Source organism: Cariama cristata, unplaced genomic scaffold, assembly GCF_000690535.1.
Source record: "Cariama cristata isolate BGI_N322 unplaced genomic scaffold, ASM69053v1 scaffold28384, whole genome shotgun sequence".
NCBI classification, from domain to species: domain Eukaryota; kingdom Metazoa; phylum Chordata; class Aves; order Cariamiformes; family Cariamidae; genus Cariama; species Cariama cristata.
In genome coordinates this window covers 6659-31207 of record NW_009615128.1, presented here as the reverse complement: position 1 = coordinate 31207, position 24549 = coordinate 6659, and the positions used below count along the sequence as shown (strand labels likewise).

The 24549-nt window shown below is 49.8% G+C and overlaps 1 protein-coding gene across 1 annotated transcript; it reads right to left on the bottom strand.

Moving 5' to 3' along the window:
- Nucleotides 1-3804: 3804 nt before the first annotated feature.
- Nucleotides 3805-17307, bottom strand: SLC26A9 (solute carrier family 26 (anion exchanger), member 9). The gene is made up of 20 exons (XM_009699711.1): nucleotides 17183-17307; nucleotides 16018-16157; nucleotides 15597-15707; nucleotides 15125-15300; nucleotides 14505-14669; nucleotides 13754-13906; nucleotides 13280-13362; nucleotides 12847-12994; nucleotides 11997-12110; nucleotides 11457-11534; nucleotides 11019-11114; nucleotides 8590-8696; nucleotides 7952-8021; nucleotides 7617-7709; nucleotides 7045-7161; nucleotides 6159-6476; nucleotides 5883-5937; nucleotides 5333-5478; nucleotides 4482-4559; nucleotides 3805-3852 (listed from the first exon to the last, which is right to left on the bottom strand). The coding sequence occupies exons 1-20, from the start codon at nucleotides 17305-17307 to the stop codon at nucleotides 3805-3807; spliced, it is 2421 nt and encodes an 806-aa protein (XP_009698013.1).
- Between the last annotated feature and the right edge of the window lie 7242 nt (nucleotides 17308-24549).

Here is a 24549-nt window from a genome sequence, read left to right as displayed (position 1 = left end):
GGAGCGGACGGGCGTGGCTGAACGCCAATCGTCACGCACCCGGCCGAGAGGGTGGCCAATGGGCGGCTTGGATCCACCCCCTCCGCACGTCCTCCTGGGAGTTGTAGTTCTGCGCCGCGGCGCGCTTGAAATGGCGGCAGGCGGGGCGGGGGGGGGGGGGGGCGCTCCCCTCCGTGAAATCGCGTGTCTCTTATCTCGAGGGGACGTTTAGGAGCTGTGGCGAACGATGCCTGGTACCCACAGCAGCAAGCAATAATGGGAATGTCCCCTCGGCCTGGCTTGGGCCGTGCCTGGAGCCTGCTGGGAGGCTGAAAGCGTTGGGGGTCAGGATGCTGCTCCCCAAACGATGGAGTGCTTGGGGGTAAAAGGGGTGCCTGTGGGAATTAACCACCCCCAGGTTCAGTGGGCCACAAGTTAGGCAAGAGGACACTGGTCAGTCAGGATCAGGCCGAGGGATGGGTCTCGCTGAGGCAGGCACGGTGGCGTGCCCTGGAGCGTGCCAGCCCCACTCCTGACAGGGTTTAAATCCACCTGATTTTCAAAACACGTTACTTCTTGCCTGGTTTTGCCAGGGAGCACGATGGAAAAGTTGCTCTTCCCTTCTTCACAGCTGTCTTGTATGGAATCTGAAGATTTATCCCATCTTGCCATGGCAGAAACTGTTTGAAGACGCTTAATACTGGATGGGAGCTGCCGTGGAAAGCCTGCTCTTGAATCAGCAGAAGAAGCAGATGATTGTTCACACATTCTTTATTATCAAAAAAGAACAAAACCAATATTAAATTAAATAAATTACAAACATTTCTGAGGTGGTTATACATCATGCGTTTATCAAGTAAGGCTTCAGAGCCATTACACGTCAACATCACTGTTACTTTAAGAGCAATAAAGGGACACTGGAAATTAAAAGTTTTCTACCCCAGCGTGAATTTGAGCTTTCCTAATTCTCTTGCCTGGGCACTTGGAAATTAAGACTTTGAACCAGCCACATTGTGCCTCCAGCAATGCCGTTTGCCCACTGATGTTACATTTATTGCCAGAATTGGCCCATGGCTACAGAAATCAGGTATCCTTCTTCCTGGGTCATCAGAATCACAAAGCATATGGTCACTGCTGCTACTTTCAAGCCACCTCTCTTGACATCCCATCCATCGTGCTTGTAGGAACTTCAAGAAATACAGTCTATTTTTTATAGATGGTCTGTTGCTCTGAGGCTTCCTGCGTTTGGCCTGTCAGGCCCTGAGACTGTGAAATCAGCCTGCTGTAATTAACCCTGAATGAAGAACTGGAAATTGGAATTTTCCTCATTTAACGTGATGCCACCTCAGAGATACAGAAATACTGATTAGCTACTGTGGGATAGTTTCTTGTTCCATTGCACTAATTTCTTTGTTGCTTTTTTCAAACGAGCAAGTAAAAGGAGCACTCAGGCAGTAACAAAAGACCATGAGTAATCACGCTCAAAGATAATTTAAGAGAATTAATCTCTTGATTTTACCTGCTGTCTAAGATTAAAATAAGTAATAACCATTAGTTAGTGGGTTTTTCCTTTTGGAAACTAACCTCCTTTGGTTTTATTACTGTCTCCTGCACCACATAATCAGAAACTGAGGTAGAGAAATGATGACTTAGTTAACGACGTGTTACATAAAACCAAACTGGCGGGGTCCTGATGTTGTTTCCTTTAATGTTTGTCTAGCTATGATGGTTCATGAAGCTCTATTTTCCTTAAAAATGAGTCATCTGGGAGCTGTAGGAAAGCCCCACTTTCTTTCCCCAGAAAGCCTTCTAGCAATCTCGTAGTGAATCAGCTCAATAATGTATATGTACTTCAAAACTATTAAAGCTTGCTGATATTTTTAATACCTTAGAGTAATAAAATAGGAATAACTTTTTAAAATATAATTTACTTTCACTATTAAGGCCATTCTTTATTTTTTGCATTCATGGAAAGATAACAGACTGTCCAGTTTTAATTCCATTGCTGTTCAGTTTTTCTTGTTGACTCTTGCATTTTATCCCAGTGCTGGAAATACTTTGTAGGATGATTTGAAATTCAAACAAAAGAAATTGTTTTCATTGCAATTGAAGACATACCAGTATGTGCCTTTATGTTAAATTTTTTATAACCTTATTTTCATAAAAACTATATCTGAGGTTGAAATGCACTGAAGAAAGAATGGTCCCATTAACCCTCGGCTTATGCTTAGATTTTTCAGGTTTATATTGTCATCTTGTCATTACTGTCACAACATCAGCACTGGGTAAGAAGGGAAGGCATCAGAAGAGGAAGCAAAAATAGCAGTTGTTATTAGCATCACTCAAGTATAAAAGAATGTCAGAGTTTTAGAAATTATTAAGATCTCAGCTGTCTGTCTCTGGGTTAGTGAGGCAGGCTTGTTTGCCTGAGAGGTAGATGGTCCTGGTAGCATCAGTCTGTGGTGAATTTTAGTGAAAATCATCAAACATGTAGTAGAGAATCATTATGGAAATATCACTTACTATACAAGAGTTTTCTCTTGCTGCTCAAGTGACCATTTGAGAGCTTGCCACCAGAAGCCCTGCATACTGCAGGGTGTCGCTTGGGTTGTTCCCTAGTTGCAGGCATAAAATACGCTCCAATTTCAGTTTTACTGCTCTGGATCGATGGCATCATGAAAAGTGTGCAGAAGGGGCTTCCTTCCCTGTCCCTGAATTTGCTACTTGTGATCAAAACGATTTGGGAAAAACATCTTTCCCCAAAGCACTCATCCATGTTCTGGACTAAATCTTTTAGTTGCTCCAGTCAACAAGATGAGAAGGGTCAGAACACCCTTGGGATTAATGCTTTCATGCCATTCACAGTCTAAGAGCCTTATCTGAAGCACTGTTCAGACAGTAGAAAGATCCCTAAAAAACTTCAGAGGGGATTTGAACTTGACCCTGGGTCTTTTGAACATGTAGTCAACCCACTGGGCAGGCAGGACAAGACGTGCATGTAACACACAGTAACAAGGAAGTCTTATTTCTGATTACAAGCTAGTCCTATTAGCAAGAAAAAAAGAATGTAATCCAGAAAGCAGCCGTACGGAGATGGAGTCCCGCGGTCTTTGGGGTATCAGAAATACAGCATTGGTTTGAGGCAGTGGTTTCTGGGACGCTGGGTCACAGAGCGAGCAGTGCAGGGGCTCGTAGGAGAGGGGCCACAGGAAAGGCAGCGGTGGTGCTACACGGACACGCAGGGAAATTCAGGGGTTTGCACTTACTGTGCAGACACCCCAAAGGTCAGTGCACATTTTAGAACAACATTACCTTACAAAGCTGCGTAGCCGCACCTTGCAAGGATTGCTTTTGGTCTTGAATGAAAGCCGTGAAAGGCTCTTAATATTTGCTTGTGTTTCACTTCATCAGGAAAAGAGGGAGGAGGGAAAAGAAAGAAGGGGATGCCCAAATTACGTAATGCCTATGTGGGCAGAAGAGTGCGATTGTGTGAGACAAAGGAGAGCACTTGACAATAATGATTAATCGTCCCATGTGTTAAGGCACCTGCCTTCAAATGAGCTTGCTTCTCTTCTGTAATTAATGAGATGGCATTTCCTGAGTTCCTGCTTCTGTAGATTTCTGTTGCCTGCTCCAGAGTCCATTGCTCTGAATACCAGAAGTAGAGCAGGAAGGAGGGAGGAATTTATCGGTTCAAGAGGGGTGATGGCCTCTTGCTTTGCAAACTTAATGTATCCCCAGGTAGAAGTGCAGCTCTTCACGAAGGGATGGGAGAGAGGCATCTGTTCGGGAGGGTTGGTCCACACGCCGACGCTCCCTGTGCTCTCACAGAGCTGTCTGGGTCTCTGAGTGGAACATGCTTCCAAACATCTCCTAAAGGGCACACAAGGCACGCAGGGTTAGGGCTGATGCCATGGCACAAACCCAGCCACGCAGCTCAGCAGTCAGTCAATCCCACAGAGAAACACCACCAGAAACTCCAGCTCTTTCCAGCCCTCCTCCGCAAGGGAAAGCTGGCGGTGGGAGGTTGCTCTGCTTCCAGCTGTGCATGGATGGCATGGGGAAGGTCAGCATCGGAATGTGTCTCCTCCCACGGACCTGGGTTCAGTAGGTGCAGATCAATTCAGCATTAACAAAACCTGTGCTGAAAAACTTGACCGGTGACCCTTCTTTTGGGCTTGAGATAAACCTGGTTCTCTAAGTTCACCCCAGTACATGGAGACCACAGGTCTGACTGTGAACCTGAGCTATGTGGCCCAGAATGGGTTAAAGGATTCCCCTGTGGGGTAGCTTGGCTGCTCCTTCATCCAGGTGCCTGCCAGAGCTCCTCATGACAGGGATTTTAAATTATTTTTGCGACTAACTTTTCAAAGTGTTATGGTTGCTAGCAGTTTGCCTGGCAATGGCACAGGGGACGTCCCATCTAATCAATCCCAACCATGACTTCTGATTTCCACCTTATGTCCACAGCCAAAGAAGTGACCCCTGGCACTAGAACTAACCTCCTCCAAGTTCTTGAACTCTGCGCTGCTTTCCTCCACAGACTCGTCATAGATGGAGAGCTCTGTCTGATTCGGCCTCTGTGCAGGAAAGAATCAAATCCTCAAATCAGCAGAGTGCAGGGTTGAAAGGAATAAAAAAAATGACCAACCCAGGCTTAAAATATCACAATACTCAAAGGGAAATGCCCAGGAAGAAGGGGCACAGAAGGAATCCTATTTCAATTGTTTATCTCCTCTGACTGAGCTGGCATTTACGTATCTCTCCGCCGAGATACCTTAACTTATTCTCATGAGATAACTGGCTGACGCTGCCCTGGTTCCAACTCCGATTATCATGCAATAAACCAACCTTGGGGTTGGTTTGGGGAAACAGCCTGTTGACCCTGTGTTGTCAGCATGTGCCACATTCCTGCCTCGGCCTTTTCTCCTCCCCCCAAGTGAAGCAGTCATGGATGCTGGGGCTATTCAAGGCCAAGTGCACACACTTCACCTTCATTTCTGAGGGCCAAATTCTGCCTTTGTGTGCAGCTCCATGTTGCAGCCAACACCAAACTGAGGGCATAGTGCTGGAACAGCTCTTTTGGCTTCTCAAGGCTCGGAAAACATTCATCTCCCAGCTAGGGATTTGCAGAAGACATTTACACTTCTGAATTCCCATTAAAATCAATGTTTGGCCTGTACATGAGAATAGGGAGATGAGATATTTTGTTGGATTTCGACCTTTACCACTTGAGATAGACAAGAAAATTTATTAGGTGCAGTAGTGAGTTGTTATTCTTTTGTGCTAACGCAGTGTGTAAACCTAATAGTACAGTACTGTAAGCTGGAGAAGGACTGGGGAGCAAATTTACCTCTTCTAAGATGGGCGGGTGGACAACTTCTTTCATATTTGATGATGCAAACAGAACAGCATCGTGGATTGTCAAGAAGATGTGACTTTGGTCCAGGCCTCCTTCCTCAAAGACTCCGCCTGTGCTAATATCATTGTACACCTGAGCTGAAAAAAGGAAAGGCGTGTGAACAAGAAGTAAACAAAAGAAGGAAGCTTTTGAAGGTGTGCATGGCTGACAGTGGTCCTCTGAGCTAAAGCAAGGCTGGGGTGCATAGGGAAGAAGCAGGTTTCCTGCAGGAACAAGTGTGTAGGGATCTATTTTTCTACATGCTAAACGTGGAGATGTTCCAGTCATATCACTTCCCAAATGAAAGGACCTATTTCACACACAGAGAACAGTGTTTCTCTTTCCTTTCCTCTGTACTCTTCTTTCATCTTTTCTGATTTGGTCCAACAAAAGGCTGACAGCTCGCACAGTTTCCATAAAGAACACAAAAAGATCTCCTGTCTGTCAGGAACTCGTAAATAGGGGAAGATCACATGGAAATGTGTTCTTCGTGGATTCTTACCATGCACGTTTGCCAAGAACACTTTAATCCCAATCTTCTGATAACTGGAACACAACTAGAAGGGATGAGAGGGGAGAGAGAGGATTAATAACACTGCTGCTCCAGCTTTGTGTTTACACATAAAGTCTTTTATCCAGGGCTTTACACGTGTCCCAGGGATGCTGAAGGGGAAAGCCACACAAACCTTCTATTGAGGAGGGTAAACATCTTTATCTGAGCTGCCCAAGGGAGTAGAAGGTACCTGTTTCTTGGCTATGTTTGTAGTACAGAACTAACCTTGCCCAGTGCTTTTGTGCCCATGAGGTCAACAAAACACACTCCACTCATGTCCAGGATGATGGTGTGAAAGCTGATATAGGGCGGTGCTGTCATCATAGGGTCAACATCTGCTGTAGGCATGACACTGAAAGTGCTTCCTTGTAGAGTAGTGGTGCTGCCCAGCTCACTGGAGCTGTGCACTTGCCCAGCACCGTTGGCAGGCGGACGGAACGTGACGTAGGAGATGCTGGCACCATTAGCAGTCGTCTGGTTGTTATTGGTATCTGTTGGAGAGGTGCTTTCAAAGTCTTTCTGGAGCTCTTGCAAAGACAAAGTCTACAGCAAAGCAGAAACGCACAGTCAGGGCAGGGCACAACTAGCAGCACAAGATCCTGACATGTGAATGCACCTGAAGTGTTCCGTGGCATGAAGTGTTTTAATCTGGACTAACTCCAGCCTGGTGCTAGACTGAATGTTCCTTGGGGTTGGAGTACTTTAGGATCATTTTAAATTATTCCTGTTCACGTGCTTCAAGACTGCTCAGCGATGCAAACCAAATGAAGCTGGGATGACTGGGAAATGTGCTTCAAAAAGGCACTTTTGAACTGAAATGCTGAGATAGATGCATCCTTAGAGAAAGAGGGCAAGCCCAGTTTTTAGCAAATTGTTCACCGTGTTTCCATTCTAACCATCTCTACTGCTTTCTTGCTCCCAGCCATTTCCAGTTCTCCTGCATCTTAAGGTTTTGGCTATTGGGAGGAATGGAGATGTGGGTGGGAAGGGAAGGAGGCAAGAGGTGGTCAATGTGGCTAGGAAGACAGTGGAGAAAATCCTATGTCAAGAGGAGCTGTTTGATGGGGACTTGGGATCTTATTCAACAACACAGGAACCCGAACTGAGTTACCTTGTTCTGCCCCAATAAGAATTTCGGTAGCTTTGTTGGTGGTTGTGCTGTCCCCTTCTCCTGCCGTTTCACATATTTCTTCCTGGCTAAGTACACTTTACCAGGATCCACCCCGGTCTGTGGAAAAGAGAGAGATTTCTTTGAAAAAGTCCGTTCAGTCCCATAGTCAGGATCTGCTGTTTCTTTCCTGCTATTTCCCAGCCTGTGGCACATGGCACAGGAGGACAGCACCAGCTGTACACTGGAGTGAGGTGATCCTGATGGCAACCAGACAACAGCATCCTCCGTGACTCAGGGTACCTGCACATGCAGGGGGGAGACTTGCAGTAGCAGGGTGACTCTGCTTTGGCAGAGCTCGGAGGAGGATACCTGCCAGAATTCAGGCATAACCTCTAAAATGAGGTCTACAAACAGTCCTGAAGATCAGGGAGAAACGCATGGAAGAGTAGAGGATGGATGTGACCATCTTTCATGATCATCCTGGGTTTAATTATCTCCACGTAGCAATACAGGAGAGAGCAAGGGCCGTTCAGCATTGGCTGCAAGCAGAAATTTATTAGGGCATTGCTCACCTTGGCTATAATCTTCTCACGGAATATCTCTGAGTTGGCAAAATATAGTGGCGAGCAGTAGGTCACAATTTTAATCCCGTTAAGTTCATGTACCTGCAAGAGAGACAAGAGCTCAAACCAGGCGTGATGGGGTGTGTGTGGGGTGCAGGGTGGCTGGGAGTTTGGGCAGCAGATAACTGGGAAGGTCAAACTGGAGAGCAGCTCTCCTGCTACCCCTGAAACAAGCAGCAAACAATGGTGCTGAGACAGAAACGTGGACTTGAGTTTCCTGGTTGCATTGGGCACCAGTGGCAAAGAACAGCATTTTCTCTGAGGATGCTTTAGCTTCTACTTACCTTGTTGTAGGCTTTAGGGTTCTTGTAGATGTCAGTGGAAGTTACTTGGCCCAGGGCAGAGCCGTTACGGCTAGGAGAAAAGAGGCAATCAGAATTAATGTTGCAGGGGAAGAAAACTGCTTTGCTTCACATTCCATACCAGGATTTGAAAATTTGCTTTATGAAAATACTTCAATTTCATCCCTGCAGAGTCTACAGGGCAAAAAAGAGTCAGCAGTTTGAGATCCCAGACTGGGAAATATTAATAAAGGGCTTTGATGGATTAAAAATGATGTGAAAACTTCACACCAGTCTCTGCACATGTACGGGGCTCTTTCTTTTTATGAGCAGGATTTTCTGCTGGGAACTATGCAGGTAGCTTTTCGTGCTGAAGTAAATACCTTCAGACTTCCCCCTGCCTTGGGATGTGCACATCGCTAACCGTGCGCAGGAGGGGGAATGCAGGCAGTAAATTAGCGCCTGCCATTCCTGTTTGCACATTCCAGGGGCCGGGGAGGACACCTGCACTCCCCCAGGCTCCTGCCGCACGTTCCTTCAAAACATGGGCCAGAGGTCGGTTATAAAAATAATCTGTCATTTATGCTGCAACTGGGAGATTTTCCTTCGCTTTTGGTTTTTGTAGCTACATCGGTACTTACAACTGGGTATGGAAAACCACAACCAGCACGGAAAATCCCACGCCCACAGCGACTCCGTAGGGAAGGCTCAGGAAGAAAGCAGACATGAAGCTCACCAGCCAGACCAACTGCAGAAAGAGAAGAGCAGAGCGGGTCATTTTACTCTGACACAGGCTAGAGCACAGTGATGGATGGAAAATGGCTCTGTGCTGACTTTCTGGACCCCAAGAACTGCACAGGTCAGGATCAAAAAGCCAAGACCTGAATTCTGCAGCTCTAATGATACAGTTTATTGCATGCTTTCATGTGAGACATCATGGCTGGGAAGCTTGCCAGAAGCCCCAGTTTTTCAGCCGTAAAAGCAGCCAGTGCGTTTCTTCATAGCTGTATGAACACCCGCACCACTCATTCAGTTCCAAAAGTATCAGCCTAACTAGTGAAGAAAAGGCTCCTGCAGATCAGACCATCTGCTGCTCAGGAACTGTTCCCAGCCCCAAGAAAGCTCCTGCTGTCAGTCAGCGTTTCAGAAGGAATGAGCATCTATCTGAAAACCGTCTGAGCACCTACTATAAATGACCTGAACACAGAGCAGATATGATGACAAAGTATGACAGAGCATACCAAAACCTGCTCCACCTCTCAGCTCAGAGCTCTGTCATTTGTCATTTTTATATGTTAGCACTCGAGCATCTCCCTCCATATGAAATTAGTCCTGCCTAAGCATATAAACATGCCCTCTGAGAATCATTATCAGGTTATTATAATCCTGTCCTCAAGATTGATAAAACCTCACTTTGACCTTGGACAAATCAGGGTAACTTTGATGACTTCAGCATCTTAATTCATATGCATTGTGCTTATAAATGGCAAGTAAGGGCTTCCTTCCATCCAGACTTCATGCTGGGCTGTATCTGTGGAGTGATCCCTGCAGTTAGCACTGAAACACAACCAGACTTGAGGAAGTGAACACCGATGGTCTGACATCACCCAGAAACGGTGTTCCCCATTTTGGGATAGGACACTGAATCTAGTTCAAATTCCAGGGAGATTAAGGTCAGGGCAATACGCTTCATTCCATTGGCATCTGCCTGGTCTCCATGCTCCCTGCACCTGTAGGCTCTGCGTGGTTGCTGGGAGTAAGAGCTTTGTTCCAGCAGCTCAGTGGAAACACAGCACAGCCAGGGCAGCGGGTCTGGCTGTGCCACGGAGGACAGATAATTCACACGGGGCAAACCAAAGCGGTTTCTGACAGCTGTTCACCTCTGCTGTGGTGACCACGTCTGGCAGAGATGCGCTGGCAAGGTGATCCCCAGGCAGCACCGTACATCTCCGCTCAGTCCTCCGTCCTCTCAGGTGTCTGCCCGGACGGGGGGCTGTGGGCTGTGGAGCCCATGGGGCCGATCTGTGCTCCCCTCTGCCAGCTCTGATAAAGGGCAATAACTTCACCTGCCCTCACATGAACTGCCAGAGCCAACCGAAACCTTCCCTCCTACCCACCAGGCATCAGGAGAACCCATTCCGAGATGTGCTTAAATTGTCATAAACTATTCCCAACAGAGAATCGCATCTTCCCATCAGCGACTTTCCCGCTCCTACCGTTCTTGCCTGCATAACCGTGTCATCTCAGACCCCACACATCCCTGGTCCGCTCAGTCTGCCAGGCTCACTCCTAAGCATGGACCATTTTTTTGTAGCTCATGCCCTGTGCCGGAGTGTGCCTTCATGTCATGATCACACCCCTGTGAAATCTCTGCCGGACTGCTAACCCATCTCTTCTCCAGCGCCTGTTTGAACGGTATTTTGGGAAAGCTCTTGATGACTCAGGTCAGCCCCTTTGGACTCCTCGTTTCTCCGATAAGGTGGTTTGTCAGGACCTGAGAGGATATTGGCTCAGCGTCCACACGCACCACTCAGCTGTGGGAGTCCTGTTCAAACACTGTCTTTTTATGTCAGACATTTCCAAATTCCGTTCTCCCTCCCCTGCACCCCCTGCCTGGGTTTATACATCAACCCGTGCCTGGAGTCCTTATCGCTGCGAAGGGCTCTCCTCACCCTGGAGGGCTATTGTGTGAGTTTTTAAGTCATGACTCCTAGATATTGAGCAGGGCCGGTTTGGCTAGTTCTGGGCAAACAGGCTCCCGCGGTTGATTGGCATTTAAACAGAGCAGGTAATAGTTCAGACCTCTCTGATATGTGCGCTAAGCATGAGAGTGCTCAGCTGGGCAGGACAGGCTCTGTCACTGCTCGGGACCTCGCTGGCGAGGGGTTGGAAGCACGGTCCTCCCGAGAGAGTAAAATCCACCTCTTGTGGGGGATTCATACCGCCTTCCTGCCCCCAAAAGCCTACCGGGGGGGCTGGCCTGCTCGCCCTGCCTTTGCCTCGCACAGCCGTGGGCCGAGCTGCCAGCGTAAGGCAGGCGGATGCCTCCCACCCATCCCCAGGCACTCACGCAGTCCAGCTTGCTCTTCTTCCACAGGTAGAAGGGATCGGCCAGCTGCTTGAGGGAGTTTTTCAGGTTCACCGCGATGAGGGCTCCCAGGACAGACTGCGGAGGAGAGGGGATCGTATCAGCTAGGATGTGGATGTGCAGTGTGGATGTGCCACCTTTTGCAGGAGATGCTTTTTGCAGTGTCTGCCTTCCTTGGTCCGGTTACCACAAGGGAATGGGAAAGGGTGATGCTCACAAAGATCTCACTTGGATCTGGGCATGATAATTTAGACTATTCTTGGTTCCAGAGCCTCAGTGCAGACAGGTCGCCCGGCCAGGAACAAACCGTACTGGGCAGCAGTTTACATCAGCGGTTTTTGGAGCAAGACTGTGCCTTCGCTTGGGTGTGTAGAGTATGTGACGCAATGGCCACGCTGTTTGCACAGATGTTTGTGTTACCTTTGGAAGGGGTTCGAGGTAGATCCCCAGAGCCAGCATGGTCACCATAACCACCAGGGCCACACAGAAACTTGCCACCTGCAAAAAAGAAAGAAATTGCTTCAGCGAACAGTTTAGGTCTTCCTAAACACCCTCAGGGTCTCTCCTCTCTTGCTGCTTCAGCCAACGGCACAACTGGTCACTGTAGTATTTTATGTGCGCAGACGATTGCCGCTGAGAAATAGGCTAGGATTTTGCAGATCTCACAGATAACCCCAAACCTCCCTCACATGCTAGGTCTACTTAATCGGGGGAGCCAGACTGGGAATGCAGATTTACAGCCCAACATCAGTGACCAATGCAAAGAACCATCCAGGGAACAAAATGGGTTTGGGGAGGGAGGAAGTTCTGCTTTAACATCAGCAACATGAAGCACTCATGTATGAAGCTTCTGCAGACTTGCAGCGGCGATGTCAGGCTGGCAGCATGCAGCAGCTACAGGGGTTTGTGGTCAAGTAGGGTCACGTAGGGAAGAGAGGAGGAGGAGGAGGGGGTACTAACTTGTGATTTCCCTCCGGCACCATCGATGGCGAGAGTGACGGAGAGAGCACAGCAGATCACATGGATTTTGAAGAAGGATCCAAAGAAGTTGCTGCAGCCCAGGGCCAGCATTTCCTGTGGAGAAGGGGGAACGTGGTCATCAGAAAGGACGACTTGACCATCCTGCCCTGCCAACGTGCCTGAGCTGCCAGGCAGGAGACCAGGTGCCCAAGTCTGGGGTTTATGTGGCCAGGGAAGGGACCGAGTTCTCTGCAGTGTATCCCAGACCGTTTCCTTCCAGTAAGAGCTGGGATAGGCTCTGATATAGCAGGGAAACCTGGAAGCACAATTCCACATAAACACGTTGTCATCTGTTGACACACTAAGGGCAGGGCTTCATGTGGTATGTGTGGCTGTTATTGAAAGCTGCCACCGTGCCAGTGATGACAAAAGAGGATTTATTTAATGTCCTGCCTCTCACAGTATCAAGGTGACACACCAGGAACCCAGGTCTTTCTGTGCTCACTGAGAAATACATGTGCCTCGTTGTGCTCCAGCAACCTGCAAAAATGCCATCTGTGGCAACACTCAGGGATGAAGCCTCAGGTCTGGAGGGAGAGCAAAGCAGAGAGCTCAGTCTAAGGCTTTCTTCCCTTTGGCAGGCTCTCTCCAGTCCACGGGAGATGGATCTACCAGGTCCTTTCGACCCTGACATGGCAAGCTGCCACGTGAGCCTGCATGCATGGGAGCAGCACGTCTGTTTTAAGCAGAGCACGTTTGAAAGCTTCTCATTCATGCAGTGAGGTTTTCCTTTCACGCCTGAGAGCAAGGGGAACGGTCCTTGACTGCGTCCTTCCAGACCAGGCGTTACCTGGTTGGGGTCCACGTCGTAGCCATGCTTGGCTGCCAGCGTTCTCCCCATGGCTAAGTTGATCACGTAGCTCACGATGGCGAGCGAGAAAGCTGTGCCGATCATGTCTTTCCACTTGTTGACCAGGGGCAGGGTTGGTGCTGGGAACCTGCACTCAGAGCGGAGGTGAGAAGCAGTTGTGACACTGGTGTCTGCAGACCGGTGAAGTGGGTGAGGAGCTTGGGTGTTCAGGAATGACATAATCCGTGTCTACACTGTGGACAGCTGGAGGGGATGGTGGCAGTTGTGTAACAGGGCACAGCAGTGCTGCCTGACACACACCTGGAAGGGACTGTCATACAGCAGGGAAGAGGGAGGTGTTTTCCAGGTTGCAGGAGGAGGAGGAGGAAGGAGAATTATCTGGAAGTTGAGTCAGACCTGCACACGCACTTACCCCATGCTGATCTTCCCAACTACTGGCATGCCGTACTTCTCGGGCATGTTAAAGCTGCCAGAGATTGCAGTCGCAACTATTACCTGGCAGTACAGAGAATAAAAAAACAGTAAGCAGAAAAAGCATGAGCTTTCTCAGAAGCACTAAGCTAGCTGTGCTCCTGGGGCTGGCAGTAGAAAATTAGCACCAGTTTTGGGCAAGGAAAGGAGAGAACCTCCCCAGCCGGAGTTATGTTCCTCATCCTCAGCATCACCAGGATGCAGGTACAGTCTAACAGGGATGAGCTGGGCATCAGGCGTATCCTCCACGAGGATGGCCCAATTTCTGACCCCAAGCTGTGGGGGTCATGTCATATTCACTGTATAGGTGCTCTACATGTTGGGCAAAGTGAGCACAGTGGGTGCCCCAGGGCTGTAAGGTGAGGGGAGCGAGTGTCTCCTGGAGGGTCCAAGGGACAACTCGTGCATCACTTACGATGATGATCTCCATGGGGATGGGCATCCGGATCTTTTTCATGTACTTTAGGTTGAGCTCCTTGACAATGATCAGGAGCACAGCACTGACCAAGGCATAGACCAGGGAGGCCACGTTGGTTTGGGGCAGACCCTTACAGATATCAATGAATGTCTAAAGGGGAGAGAAGAGGAGAAGGTGTCATGGGGAACCAGAGACTCTGGACAACATGGACAGCACAATGGAGAACACTTGTTACCATGATCAACTGCAAATATCCTGTGATGTGACGAGGGTGAAAGAAGTACTAGAAGCCCCACTGCTGAGAGATCAGCAACCAGCCCTGGGGCTGTGCTGTCTGGTTAAATACAGTTCTAGCTGCATCAATGGAGGATGCACCCATGGAAGATGCAGGAAAGCCCAGGAATGGGTAAACCTGCTCATAGGAAAAGTTTCTATTGCTAACAATTGTGCAAGACTCCTGCTGTAAAGCAACGCAGTTCATATTCTCCCCAAATCCCAGACCCATTTCATTATTTCTCATTAGAAACTAGCAGAGAAGGGCTCAGATAATACCGTATAGGAAATACAATGGCAGCAGCGTAGGTGTGCTGGGCTGGGAGTGGTGCAGACAGCCGTATTCCCCCTCCCTCCACCCTTTCCTTCTCTCCGAGCCCTGCTTTCCCTCGCATGGGTGGCAGCGATGCCTGCGGTGTGGTGGTCACTGGGGGAGGAGATGCAGGGAAGGCCCCTGTCCAGAGCACCCACTTACATAGACGATAGCTAAGGGCCCGGTGTAAGATGGGACTGTCAAGCCGAAGACGTACTTGAGCACGGAGATGAGGATCTGCAACCCTGCTGCTGTCATGAAGCCCCTGATGAAAGACTCTGAGAGGTAGATAGCAACAAAGCCAAACTGCACGAATCCCAGGCACAGCTAGGGTAGGACGGACAAGGCGTTATTAGAAGCATGCCAGCCTGAAAGGGTGAGGGGCAGAGCCGGAGCGTGCCCGTGTTGGGCAGGCTGCTCCGCTGGGAGAGAGGCTGCATCCCTCCCACGCAGCCACGGCACGGGCTGGGCTGAGCAGGCTGTCCCGGAGCAGGGATGGGGAGAGGAGAGCTGCAGAGTGCTGGGGTATCATCGCTGGCTGTGATCCTGCCCCAGGGGCTGGCCTCACCCTTGGCTGGTCTGTTCGGAGAATTTCACACCAAGACCGCAGCTGGGGCAGGATCCTCCCCAAAACCTGTATTCTGAGGCATCATCCACTTAGAAGTGGGGCCTCTTCTAGTGTCTGCTACCACCATCTCTGCTCCAGGGAGAGAGCTCGGCTGACTCCGTGTGGGTCAGCTCTGGCCAGAGGACACAGCAGAGGCAGTGCAGCGAGTCCTTACTTGTATGATGGCTGTCAGGCAGGCTAACGTGGCAGAGATCTCCAGCCTGGCCGCTTCCAGGGCTGTGGTATTCACGCTGGTCTCATTGGTAGTATGGTTGAAGTACTGGAAGTCCGACTCTGGGGCCAGCTCATTGCAGACGTTGCCAACAATAATGCTGATGACTGCAAAAGTACCTACAGCACAATACAGTGATGTCAATAGTTTTCTCTAGAGAGCATGCTGTCCTGGAAGGCACTTGGACAGGTTAAGCTGTCCAGACCAAGTCACCCAGCCCATCACCGCAGCCAGCCCCATGGCGGGATGTGGCAGCGGTTCATGGGGGTGAGATCCTGCTGTGCAGCCAGAATCAGGGATCCCGTAAACCCCTGACAGACCAAACATGCCCCAACATCTCTGTTCTGGGACACACCGAGTATTCCCAGCCAGCGTTTAACTGCCTTGTGCAGACAATTGCTCTGCAGACTCTTACCTGGGACCATCTGATGGATACCACCAAGGAAGAGGTACGTTAACAAGGGGAAGAAGGAGGAGTAGAGCCCGTTGACGGGAGGCAGATTGGCCAGCAGCGCAAAGGCCATCCCTGGAAAACACATGGGAAATGTGCAGTTGGCGTCGGCTCCCTGCCCTGCTCACAGTCACGTCAGCTCCAAGAAGGTGCTGTGGCCATCACAGACTGCTGCTCGATGGGCTGGAGAGGCCAAAGGAGGCAGGGAAGGACACCGCAGAGAGATATAGGGACAACCGGGTCGGAGGCAGAGCTTGGTTTATGCACGTCAGCAGTAAAGGTAGCTAACCCCCCAGACTGGACATCAACTGTCATCTGCAGATCTTTACTTGAACTGGCAAAGTGCTATCCCCTCTCGGTGACCCAGAAAGTCATTGCATCTCACCTTGTGGCACTTGAATCGTCCCCGCACTGAGCCCACCGAGAACATCAGGCAAAATGTAGTCCTTAATTTTATACTTGGGTAGCCACACAAGTATTGGGAACAGGCTAAAGAGGATGAGTTTGAATCTGGAAGCTGAACATCTAGAGGAAATTTAAAAAAATGCAAATGAGTAAAGAAGGAAGGAAGCAAGTGAGCTGAGAAGTGAGCAAGCCAGGGAGCAAGGGAGGATCTTCCTAGTAATGTCTCAACCTTTCTCCCACACCAAATCCTGAGCCTAGTGTTCGGTGCACAGCCCTTCCCTGCGAGTGCAAGGCTCTTGCAGTTAATTAGCTGTACATGCCACGGAGGATTATTGTGGGGGACCTTCCTGCCTCGGTGGGAGATCCCCGTGCTGCCACAGCTGGAAGGAGAAGCTGCACAGGGTGAAGGACTTAGCTCCCCGATATCTTGATACCCTTCAGACAGGGGATAGGTGAGCTGTAGGGAGAAAACACAGCTCAGAGATTCATGGGGCACTTGCACAGAGCCAAAAATGAACTTTTTCAGGTGCTTGGTCAAAAAAACTCCAAGTGTGCCTGAAAGAAGACGATTGCTTCTGGGTTGACACATGCAATATCTCACATCTCTGCCTGCTAACGTGTATAATCTCTCTCTCCTGTATTGCTACTTTCCTTTTTCCAAGGAAGGGAGCTACCTTTCCAAGACAACGATCAGCAGGATTATTAATCTTTCTTTGCACAGTTATTAATCTTTCTTTAAGGAAAGCCAGTGCTATTTTTAATCAGAAAGCTGATAAAAGGAGATCCCAGCTGGAAAGCTTACAGAAATAATCCACGCACCCATACCTACATCACCGATTGTATTTTTTTTCACTATTAAAAAAAACCTTGGAAAGCAGAATCTCAAATCCCAAATGCACCTAGTACAAACAGTTCCACTTATTTGCCTTACAGCCTAACAGCTGAGGCAGTGAAAAGAGTAACCAGTTTCACTTCTTTCAGTACAATTTGCATTTCTCCTGGGCCTTTCATCCATCAAAGCCCTGAAGATCATGGAGAAGGTTTCCCAGGATGAAAATGGGAACTATATCCCCAGGTCCGAATTATATCCCAGTTCTAGACCAAATCTGGTTTACGTTTTCCCCAGCTACAGCATTCTATGTTACCTGAAAAGGTTTTTCAATTTTTCCCCAACGGGGTAAGTTCTGCTTTTCTTCTCAAACTCTTCATCGAAGAGGCTGACCGAATACGCAGGACGTTCGATGACATAGCGAGGCCTGGCGTGGTTCATCTCTGGATCATTTAAGTTTTTCCCAGAAAAAAGAAAAAGTAAAGCCAAGAATGTGACTGGAGCTGGCCCCACCTGCAGTATAACAGACCGGACACCTCCAGCGCCTCGGAGCCCTCCCCGAACATCTCCACCCTAAATAGTTTCCCCGTGGCGCAGAGGCAGGTCCTGGGAGTGGCTTCTCCCAGCACCGGGGGCTGCTGCTCCCCGGCACAGGGAGATTTACCAGCTATTTTGAGGTGATGCTAATGAGCGATGCCATGTGAAGGGGACCTGAGCGCATCCTGGATTGTCTGGCAGATGAACCTGGGTGTTAATCTTAGCTCTGCCAGTGACTGCCTTTTTGCCCTGGGCAAGCCTCTTGACCTTTCTCGTGCCTCAGTTTCACCATCTGCCGGTGGGGTTGGCGAGACTTTACAATGCTGGGCAGCCCTGACATGGTTTGCAACGGTAGATACTGGCACCGTGATTAAAGGCAGTTTCCATCCGAGGTGTTCCTGCTACACTGCTGAGGGGTCTCGTGCATTCAGCAGCCTTCCTATTTCTCACTTGCCACGAGAAGCTGTGGATGAGTCCTTGGTTTATTCTAGGAAGAGATGTGCAGAAAGATAACTGTTGCTAATTCATTTCGTTGATGAAGATGCCAAAACATCTGGATGGACTAGTCCTGCCTGGTATCTGGGTCTCAGCAAAGAAAGATGATGAACTTCAGAGAACCCTTGTTTTACTATGACCAGCGATGCTTGGGAAGAGGGGAGAATCATTACGAACTGGAGAGGCTGGGAGTGGAGGGAGGAAGTGGTCAGATATAAAACAAGAATCTTGGTAATTATTTGTGGTATGGCATGTATCTAAGTGGGTCATTGCCCAACACAGAAGTAGAAGAGGGGGTGGGAAAAGCTGGTGATTCAAGCAGCAGAATGTATCAAGAAACAACATCCAGATTGCTGAGAGCTTACAGAGTGATGTGAATGTGCCAGGCCCTTCTCTCTCCTCTTCTGGCACTGTAGGTACTGCTGAAGTCAGTGCACACGTTGACACCGAGTTCGGTGGAACTAGAATGAGCAAAATGTCCGTTTGTAGGACTAATGTCAGTCCTCACTGATAAGCAGGTACCTTGGAGTGGAGGCTGGAAGACATGAGTAATATGTCGCAGTGGCCCAGCAGTCCAGGGCAGGAAGGAAAGTATGATGCAGGCAGCCGAAACTTTTGGGAGAATTTAGGTCAACAGAATCATTATGCAAATAGGAGCTAATGGATTTAGAAAGTGAGGTCATCAACCCCACTCTTGCAGTGGATGCTTTAGTGATCCCAGGGACAATCAAGTGCATTTTGCTGTAAAACAGCTCCAGCAATGGTGTGTTTCTGGTTCCAGGCTCCGATCTGCACCCGTGCTGACTCGGGAGGGACCCCAACCTGCGTCTTTGGAGGGCCAGGTAGGTGCCAGCTGGCTGAAAGAGGAGACATGCCTCTGTTCCTGCAGTGCCAGGTGCTTAATCCAGTGCCCTCTGCAGGCATGCACACACTGGCATCCCTGCTGCTCCTTTTCAGCTAGAGATACCCTTCCAAGAGCAAGGACAAGCTTTACCTTTTGGAGGATCCGTGCAGGCTGAGACTAAGCAGTGTCCCAGGCTCTTTCCCAGTCCCTATGCTCATGCCAGAAGCCCATTTGATAAACGGTCATTCCCTGGTTTTCCCACATCAGTCTGCGCAAGCCTTGTCCCTGCCTTAGAGCCCTGCTCCAGATCCTGTTGCCGAGCAGGTTCCCAGCTTGCCCAGCCTTTCTCCAGGTCCCAGCCCCACAGCTCTGCTCCAGATTGCCAGTTGTCCCTCGTGAATATTTTGTAGCCGAGGTCCAGGCTTAGCAATAAGCTTCTAAGGGGTGATAAACCCAGCTGAGTTTCTGGTGCAAGAAGTCTCTCTCAGCTTTATTTCTCGGCTCCATCACTTGCCGAGCAGCGTGCCTGCCATCAGACAGACTGAATCAGCCAATTATGTCACAGCTCTTTAATGAATTTCCCCTGCTGAGCGAAAGTGCTGGCAATCAGGAAAAATAATAAACAAGGCAAGTATAGAGGGAAAAATACCCCCATGATTAAATTCCATCTTAAACAAACAGGCTAATGATGTCAGCATCTCAGACAGAGTCAAGTTCTTGACTTGGCTTATCACTGGCCTTGCCCTAGATCAAACAGCAGGTTAAACCTTTGAGATTTTGGAATTAAAGAGAACGAGCTGTGTGACTGCTCCTTGAACAAAAGGCAAAACCAGCTGTCCTGGTGTTGATGGGATAAGACCACAGCAAGCTGCAGAACTGCTTTAAATCCTGCAGCCGGGGCAGGACACTGAAGCGATGCAATGCGTCTGGAGAGAAAAGCAGAGTGCCAGTAAATTGCTGTATTGCAGGGACCAGGTTTTTCAAGAGCTCTGTTCTGCTCTGGGCATGGAAGTAAGGGACAAGGTCTGGGGGGAGAAGCTTCAAGTGCAGAGCCCCCATTACAAGCTTTCCAGGAAACCCATTCCTCCAATGTGTTGGCTGGAGTGGACGATGCTGAGAAATGCAAAGGTTGGCCTCACTGATAAGTCTACTGAGCCTGGGGTTTTGGAGAAACTGTGACACACTGAATACATAACTGCGATGTGATACGTGGAGCACGCAACGAATGAAGGCAGAACTGCTCCCCTCCAAGAACATGGTGTGGGTGAAAGATACTGTCCCGGTAGGTCATCAGCTAAGAGTCCCATCAGTTCATACCTGGCTGATCCCTGCCCTGCCAGTCTCAAACCAGCCTGTGCATGCCAAGCATCGACCTTTTTTTCCAGTGTTCATCTTGCAAATGCATTTACTAAGCTCTTATCTTCTGTCCCTGTGCTGGTGATAGCTGTGTTTGGGAAGAGGAAAGTCACATTGAGGTTTCTGGCTAGCGTTGATAGGAGCCATTGGCGTAAAGCCACTTTCCTCTGCTGGCGTAGGCACAGAAAAGGGACTCCAGTACAAAGAGTGTGAGTCAAAATTTAGTGGGAAAGCAATCTGATCACTGCCTTATGCATGATATAAGGGCCCATATTGATCCTGGTGCAAAAACTGGACATTCAGGGAATGAGTCTGCTACATTTTAGGGAGAAAAAAAATCAGTGCTCTGGAAATAATGTTTCCTCCTTTCTCTGACCCCCCCCCTCCATCTGCCCTTCTCCTTGCACAGGGCGATGCACACGCAGATCTCCTTGCTGAGTGCTTCTCAGCTGATGGAGTTCACAGGTCTGGTCTCTTCCAAATCCTGGGGGAATCTTCATTAAAAACATCTCTCTCCTAGCTCCATTGCCCAAGAAAGGGTTATAAAAAGCAACTCTCCCCTACCCTAGGAGACAAGGTCTGCCTGGAGAGGGCAAGCACAGGTGCAAGGGTTTGGTTGCGACACCAGGACAAGGTCTTGACTCCTGTTCCCCGAATCAGTGCCTTCAGCACCGTCTCCTCCCGGCCTCCCGCTCGCGGCTCCGGCTGCAGGTGCCATGGGAAGCCCTGGGGCAACACGGTGAAAGGGCCCAAGTCCCTCAAGCTCAGGTGAGGAAGCCATCACCTCCTCCCCTGAAACCTGTGCTGTGCTTCCCCGCCGAGGCATGGCATGGGGAAGGAGAGGGCAGCTGCAGTGCCGGGCTCTGCGGTGCCCGATGCTGCCGTGCTGGATGCTGCAGTGCCGGGTGCTCCCCCAGACTGAACTCTGCCTCACCCTCCCTCCGCACACCCGCTTCCCTCTCCCTTTCACGCCTCTGGTGTCGAGCTGGGCTCGCAAAGCACACAAGCAGGAGGAAAAGGAGGTTTCTGCTGTCAGTCAGTTCAGGTATTTTGAAAAGGATGTTGTATAATTCACCTCCGCTATCGGGCAGCGATCAGCCCAGCAGATCCGCCCCTGCGCTCCCGGGTTGTTCACTCTCTCCGACCTCCTGGCATCAGGGACAGGCCAGGACCGAGTCCGGCTGATGGACCACACCAGGAGCTCGTCACCGAGGGACCCCCGGCACGTTCATTCAGGTTAGCGTCTTCATCTGGGCCGTTTGACTGCGCACACCTTTTTGCTCACAGTTAAAATCGCTTTGATCCAATTTAGTTTTGTTTTACCTTTGGCCATAGGGTTCATCTACAGATTAACTGACTTGAGAGCACCTTGCAGTGGTAAAGCCAAATGTATAGTCTCACGTTTCTGGCACAAGCATATTGGTAAAAACATCTTTCCCAGTAATCTGGTGAAGGGGAAGAGGCAGAAGCAGGGAAGCGGTGGTTGTGTTTCAGGGGGCTGAGCAGTCGGCTGCAGGCGCGGTGCCACGCACTGAATACACGCAGCATTTGGCCATGGGGTTTAACTTTCTCTTTACTTTGGAAATAGAAGAGGATGCTAGGAATGCTTATAGTTATGAAAAATACCTTATCCCAAAACCAGCTTTTAGCCTCAGAAAAGGCAAAATGCCAGAGCCCATAAAGTTCAGTCCAAACTTGGCTGTTTCAATCAATTTTCCACAAGCAGCACGCAGGAACCATCATGATGGCTGGAGGAATGAAAAACAGAGAGAGGGAGAGGGCGAAGGAGGGAGAGAGGTGCTGGGAAGTGCTCACGGGCCCTGCCTGAGGGTACTGAGGCACGGAGGGAGCTGGGACCCGTGGGTGCAGGGGCAGGGAGGAGACATCTCTGCATCCCCCCAGCTCCCACCGGCCCATCTCGCCGTGCCGGGCTGCAACCTCAGCTTTAACGTCCCCCTCGGGAGCAGCCGTCCCGTTCCTCCACTCCTGCACTTTTGCCACGGAGCAGCTGGGCATTAAATCAATGTTTTCTTTTTGTTTAGATTAAATATTTGGAGTGTTAAATAGGTGATTTCCATAAGGCAGATGGTCCTTTTCTTGTTTTAAGCGACCCAGCCCAGCGCAGGCACCGGGCAGGAGTGCTGCACCGTACTCTTGTTCTGCTGTCGCTGGGCCAGTGCCAATGTTTGATGTACCACTTCACACGAGTTTCTAACCAAACTAGCTCTGCACTTGGTAACCAGAATAATAAGATCTGCAGACATCTGCCAGCTACTGAAGGTGAAGCCAAAGTGTTTGGCTCAAATGGTGTTTATTAAGTAAAACACTTATATTCAGCAGCTCAGCTTCTGCTCTTTTTAATGCTGTTGTAAATGCAGCAAATGCTATGGGCATGGGCGATCTGCTCTGCACTGACATCGGGGTAAATGAGCCCAGATTTGGCCCACTTTTTTCTGTGATTTGTTTGATTAACCCACTTGTTCTCAACCCCACCCTAGCTCTCCATTACTTTTGCAGTTGCATCCAGCACCGTACCTCGGCGAGGGAGGGCTGGGCTGGGGTGAGGCAGCAGGTGCATGGCCTGGGGTGCTGCGGTCGGGATGTAGATATGGCCCCATCATCATCCTCCCAAAGCCATCACCTTCCCTGCCCCGCAGTCCCCCAGGGATGTCACCTCGCTGAGGGTGGCTCAGCGGTGCTGGGATCAGGCTGCCAGCTCCTTGGCAGGCAGAGAGCAGCGCCCAACCTTAATGGCACCTGAGTCTGTCCCCTGGAAAGCGATGTGTCCGTCCTCCCCATCCCCTTGCTGCTCCCTCGGCATACAGAGCCGTTGGGATGGAGAGGAGGGAAGGTTGGAAAGTGCACTTAAGGAGAAGTGAGACTTCAGTGTCCCTCGGTGCCGTGAGTCTCTGCTCTCCACATGCCTCTGACACAGACCTTGCCCTCCGCCTTTGAAGAGCAGGTGGGCAATGCAAATCCCAAGGAATTAAAAAGTTTGCAGATTGCAGCATTCTTGCACTGCCTGCGAACACTTATCCGGGATGCCTGCTGAGAGCTCGCTCCTGCACATGCTCCCCGCCCCTGCGGATTCGCACTTGGGAAAAACACCTCTGGGGTCAGGCAGTCCATCCTCCCCCAGAGGGAGAGGATGGGACAGCATTTCTCTACTGGAAATCTCTGACCTGGGGCAGAAATACTGTGTGGCTAGCAACAAATGTCACTCCAAGGACTTATCTTCAAGAGAAAGAAGGACAAGTCTCCAGCTTAAATTTTCAGCTTGCTTACAAATAAGGTGTGGACAAATTTTATCAGGGCAGAGCAGAAAGCATCCTAGCTGCATGAACGGCAGTTTATGGCAATTGAGCAGGCTTATGGGGATATTTTCTCTTGCCTATATATGAGGGACCCTGCCCAGACTGGACCTAAACATCCCATGAATGGCGCTGGGAGGAGCTGGAGACCCCGCACCCAGTCTGACAGGTCTCAGTCTGGGAGCACTTCTCATTCCCAGCTTTAAAGTTCCCTCCTACTCTGATTGCATGCCCACAGCCATGCATCCATACACCAGGATCTCCTGTGCGGCAAAGACCCCGTGCCTAGGTTAGATTCCTGTGCAGAATCAGTGCTCCTCAGCCATTGCCCACAGGCGCTGGGCTCCACATCCTCCCTCGCTGTGCCTGTATGTGCAAAGTCTTAATTCGGGCTGCAACATCCTCAGGGCAGGGACCGCTTTACATAGTCCCATGCACAGGAAAAGTTCTCATCACAACAAGGATCCAGAAACAGAGGGTCTTTCGTCAGCATTGCCTCTCCTATACCAGGCAAATCCCCCACAGATCTCAGCAGTAGCCAGCCAGGATAAGACGGCAGGATTAATTCTAGTAATAATTAATTCATATATTTGGCTCTTCCAGCCTTTCTTCATAAATCAAGCTCTTGGATCATTGGTGTTGCTAATTCCTAAGTAAATCTGCTGCTGTAAATCCCCTTTGCAAAAGGAGGGAGAAAAAAAGAAGGGGGAAAAAAAAAAAAAAAAAAAGAAGTACCAGTTCTCCAAATACTGAAACTCACACCCAGTGGCTGTGCAACCAGAGTGTAAATCCCCCACGCCCACCCAGACAAAGAGCCCGATTGTTGGAGCGGGGTTACCTGCGCCTCGCCGGGCGGAGAAAGGGCCAATTCTGCGAGGGGAGCTGCAGATGTGGCAAGAAAGCCCCGGCAGAGAGGAGCTCCCAAGGAGGTGTGCAGAGGTCTGTGCTCAAATAAGCCCGTGAGTCATTTATAAATCACCTCAGTCAAGGGGACCGAGGGCTGTGCTCGGCGCCTGATTGGCTTGGAGGAGGTAATTGCAAGCAAGTACACCCGGGCTAAGCCCAGGAGATAGCCAGGGGAGATAAGGAGAGATCTGAAGAGGGACGAGGGCTTTTTTGGATGTCCCCCCTCACCCCACC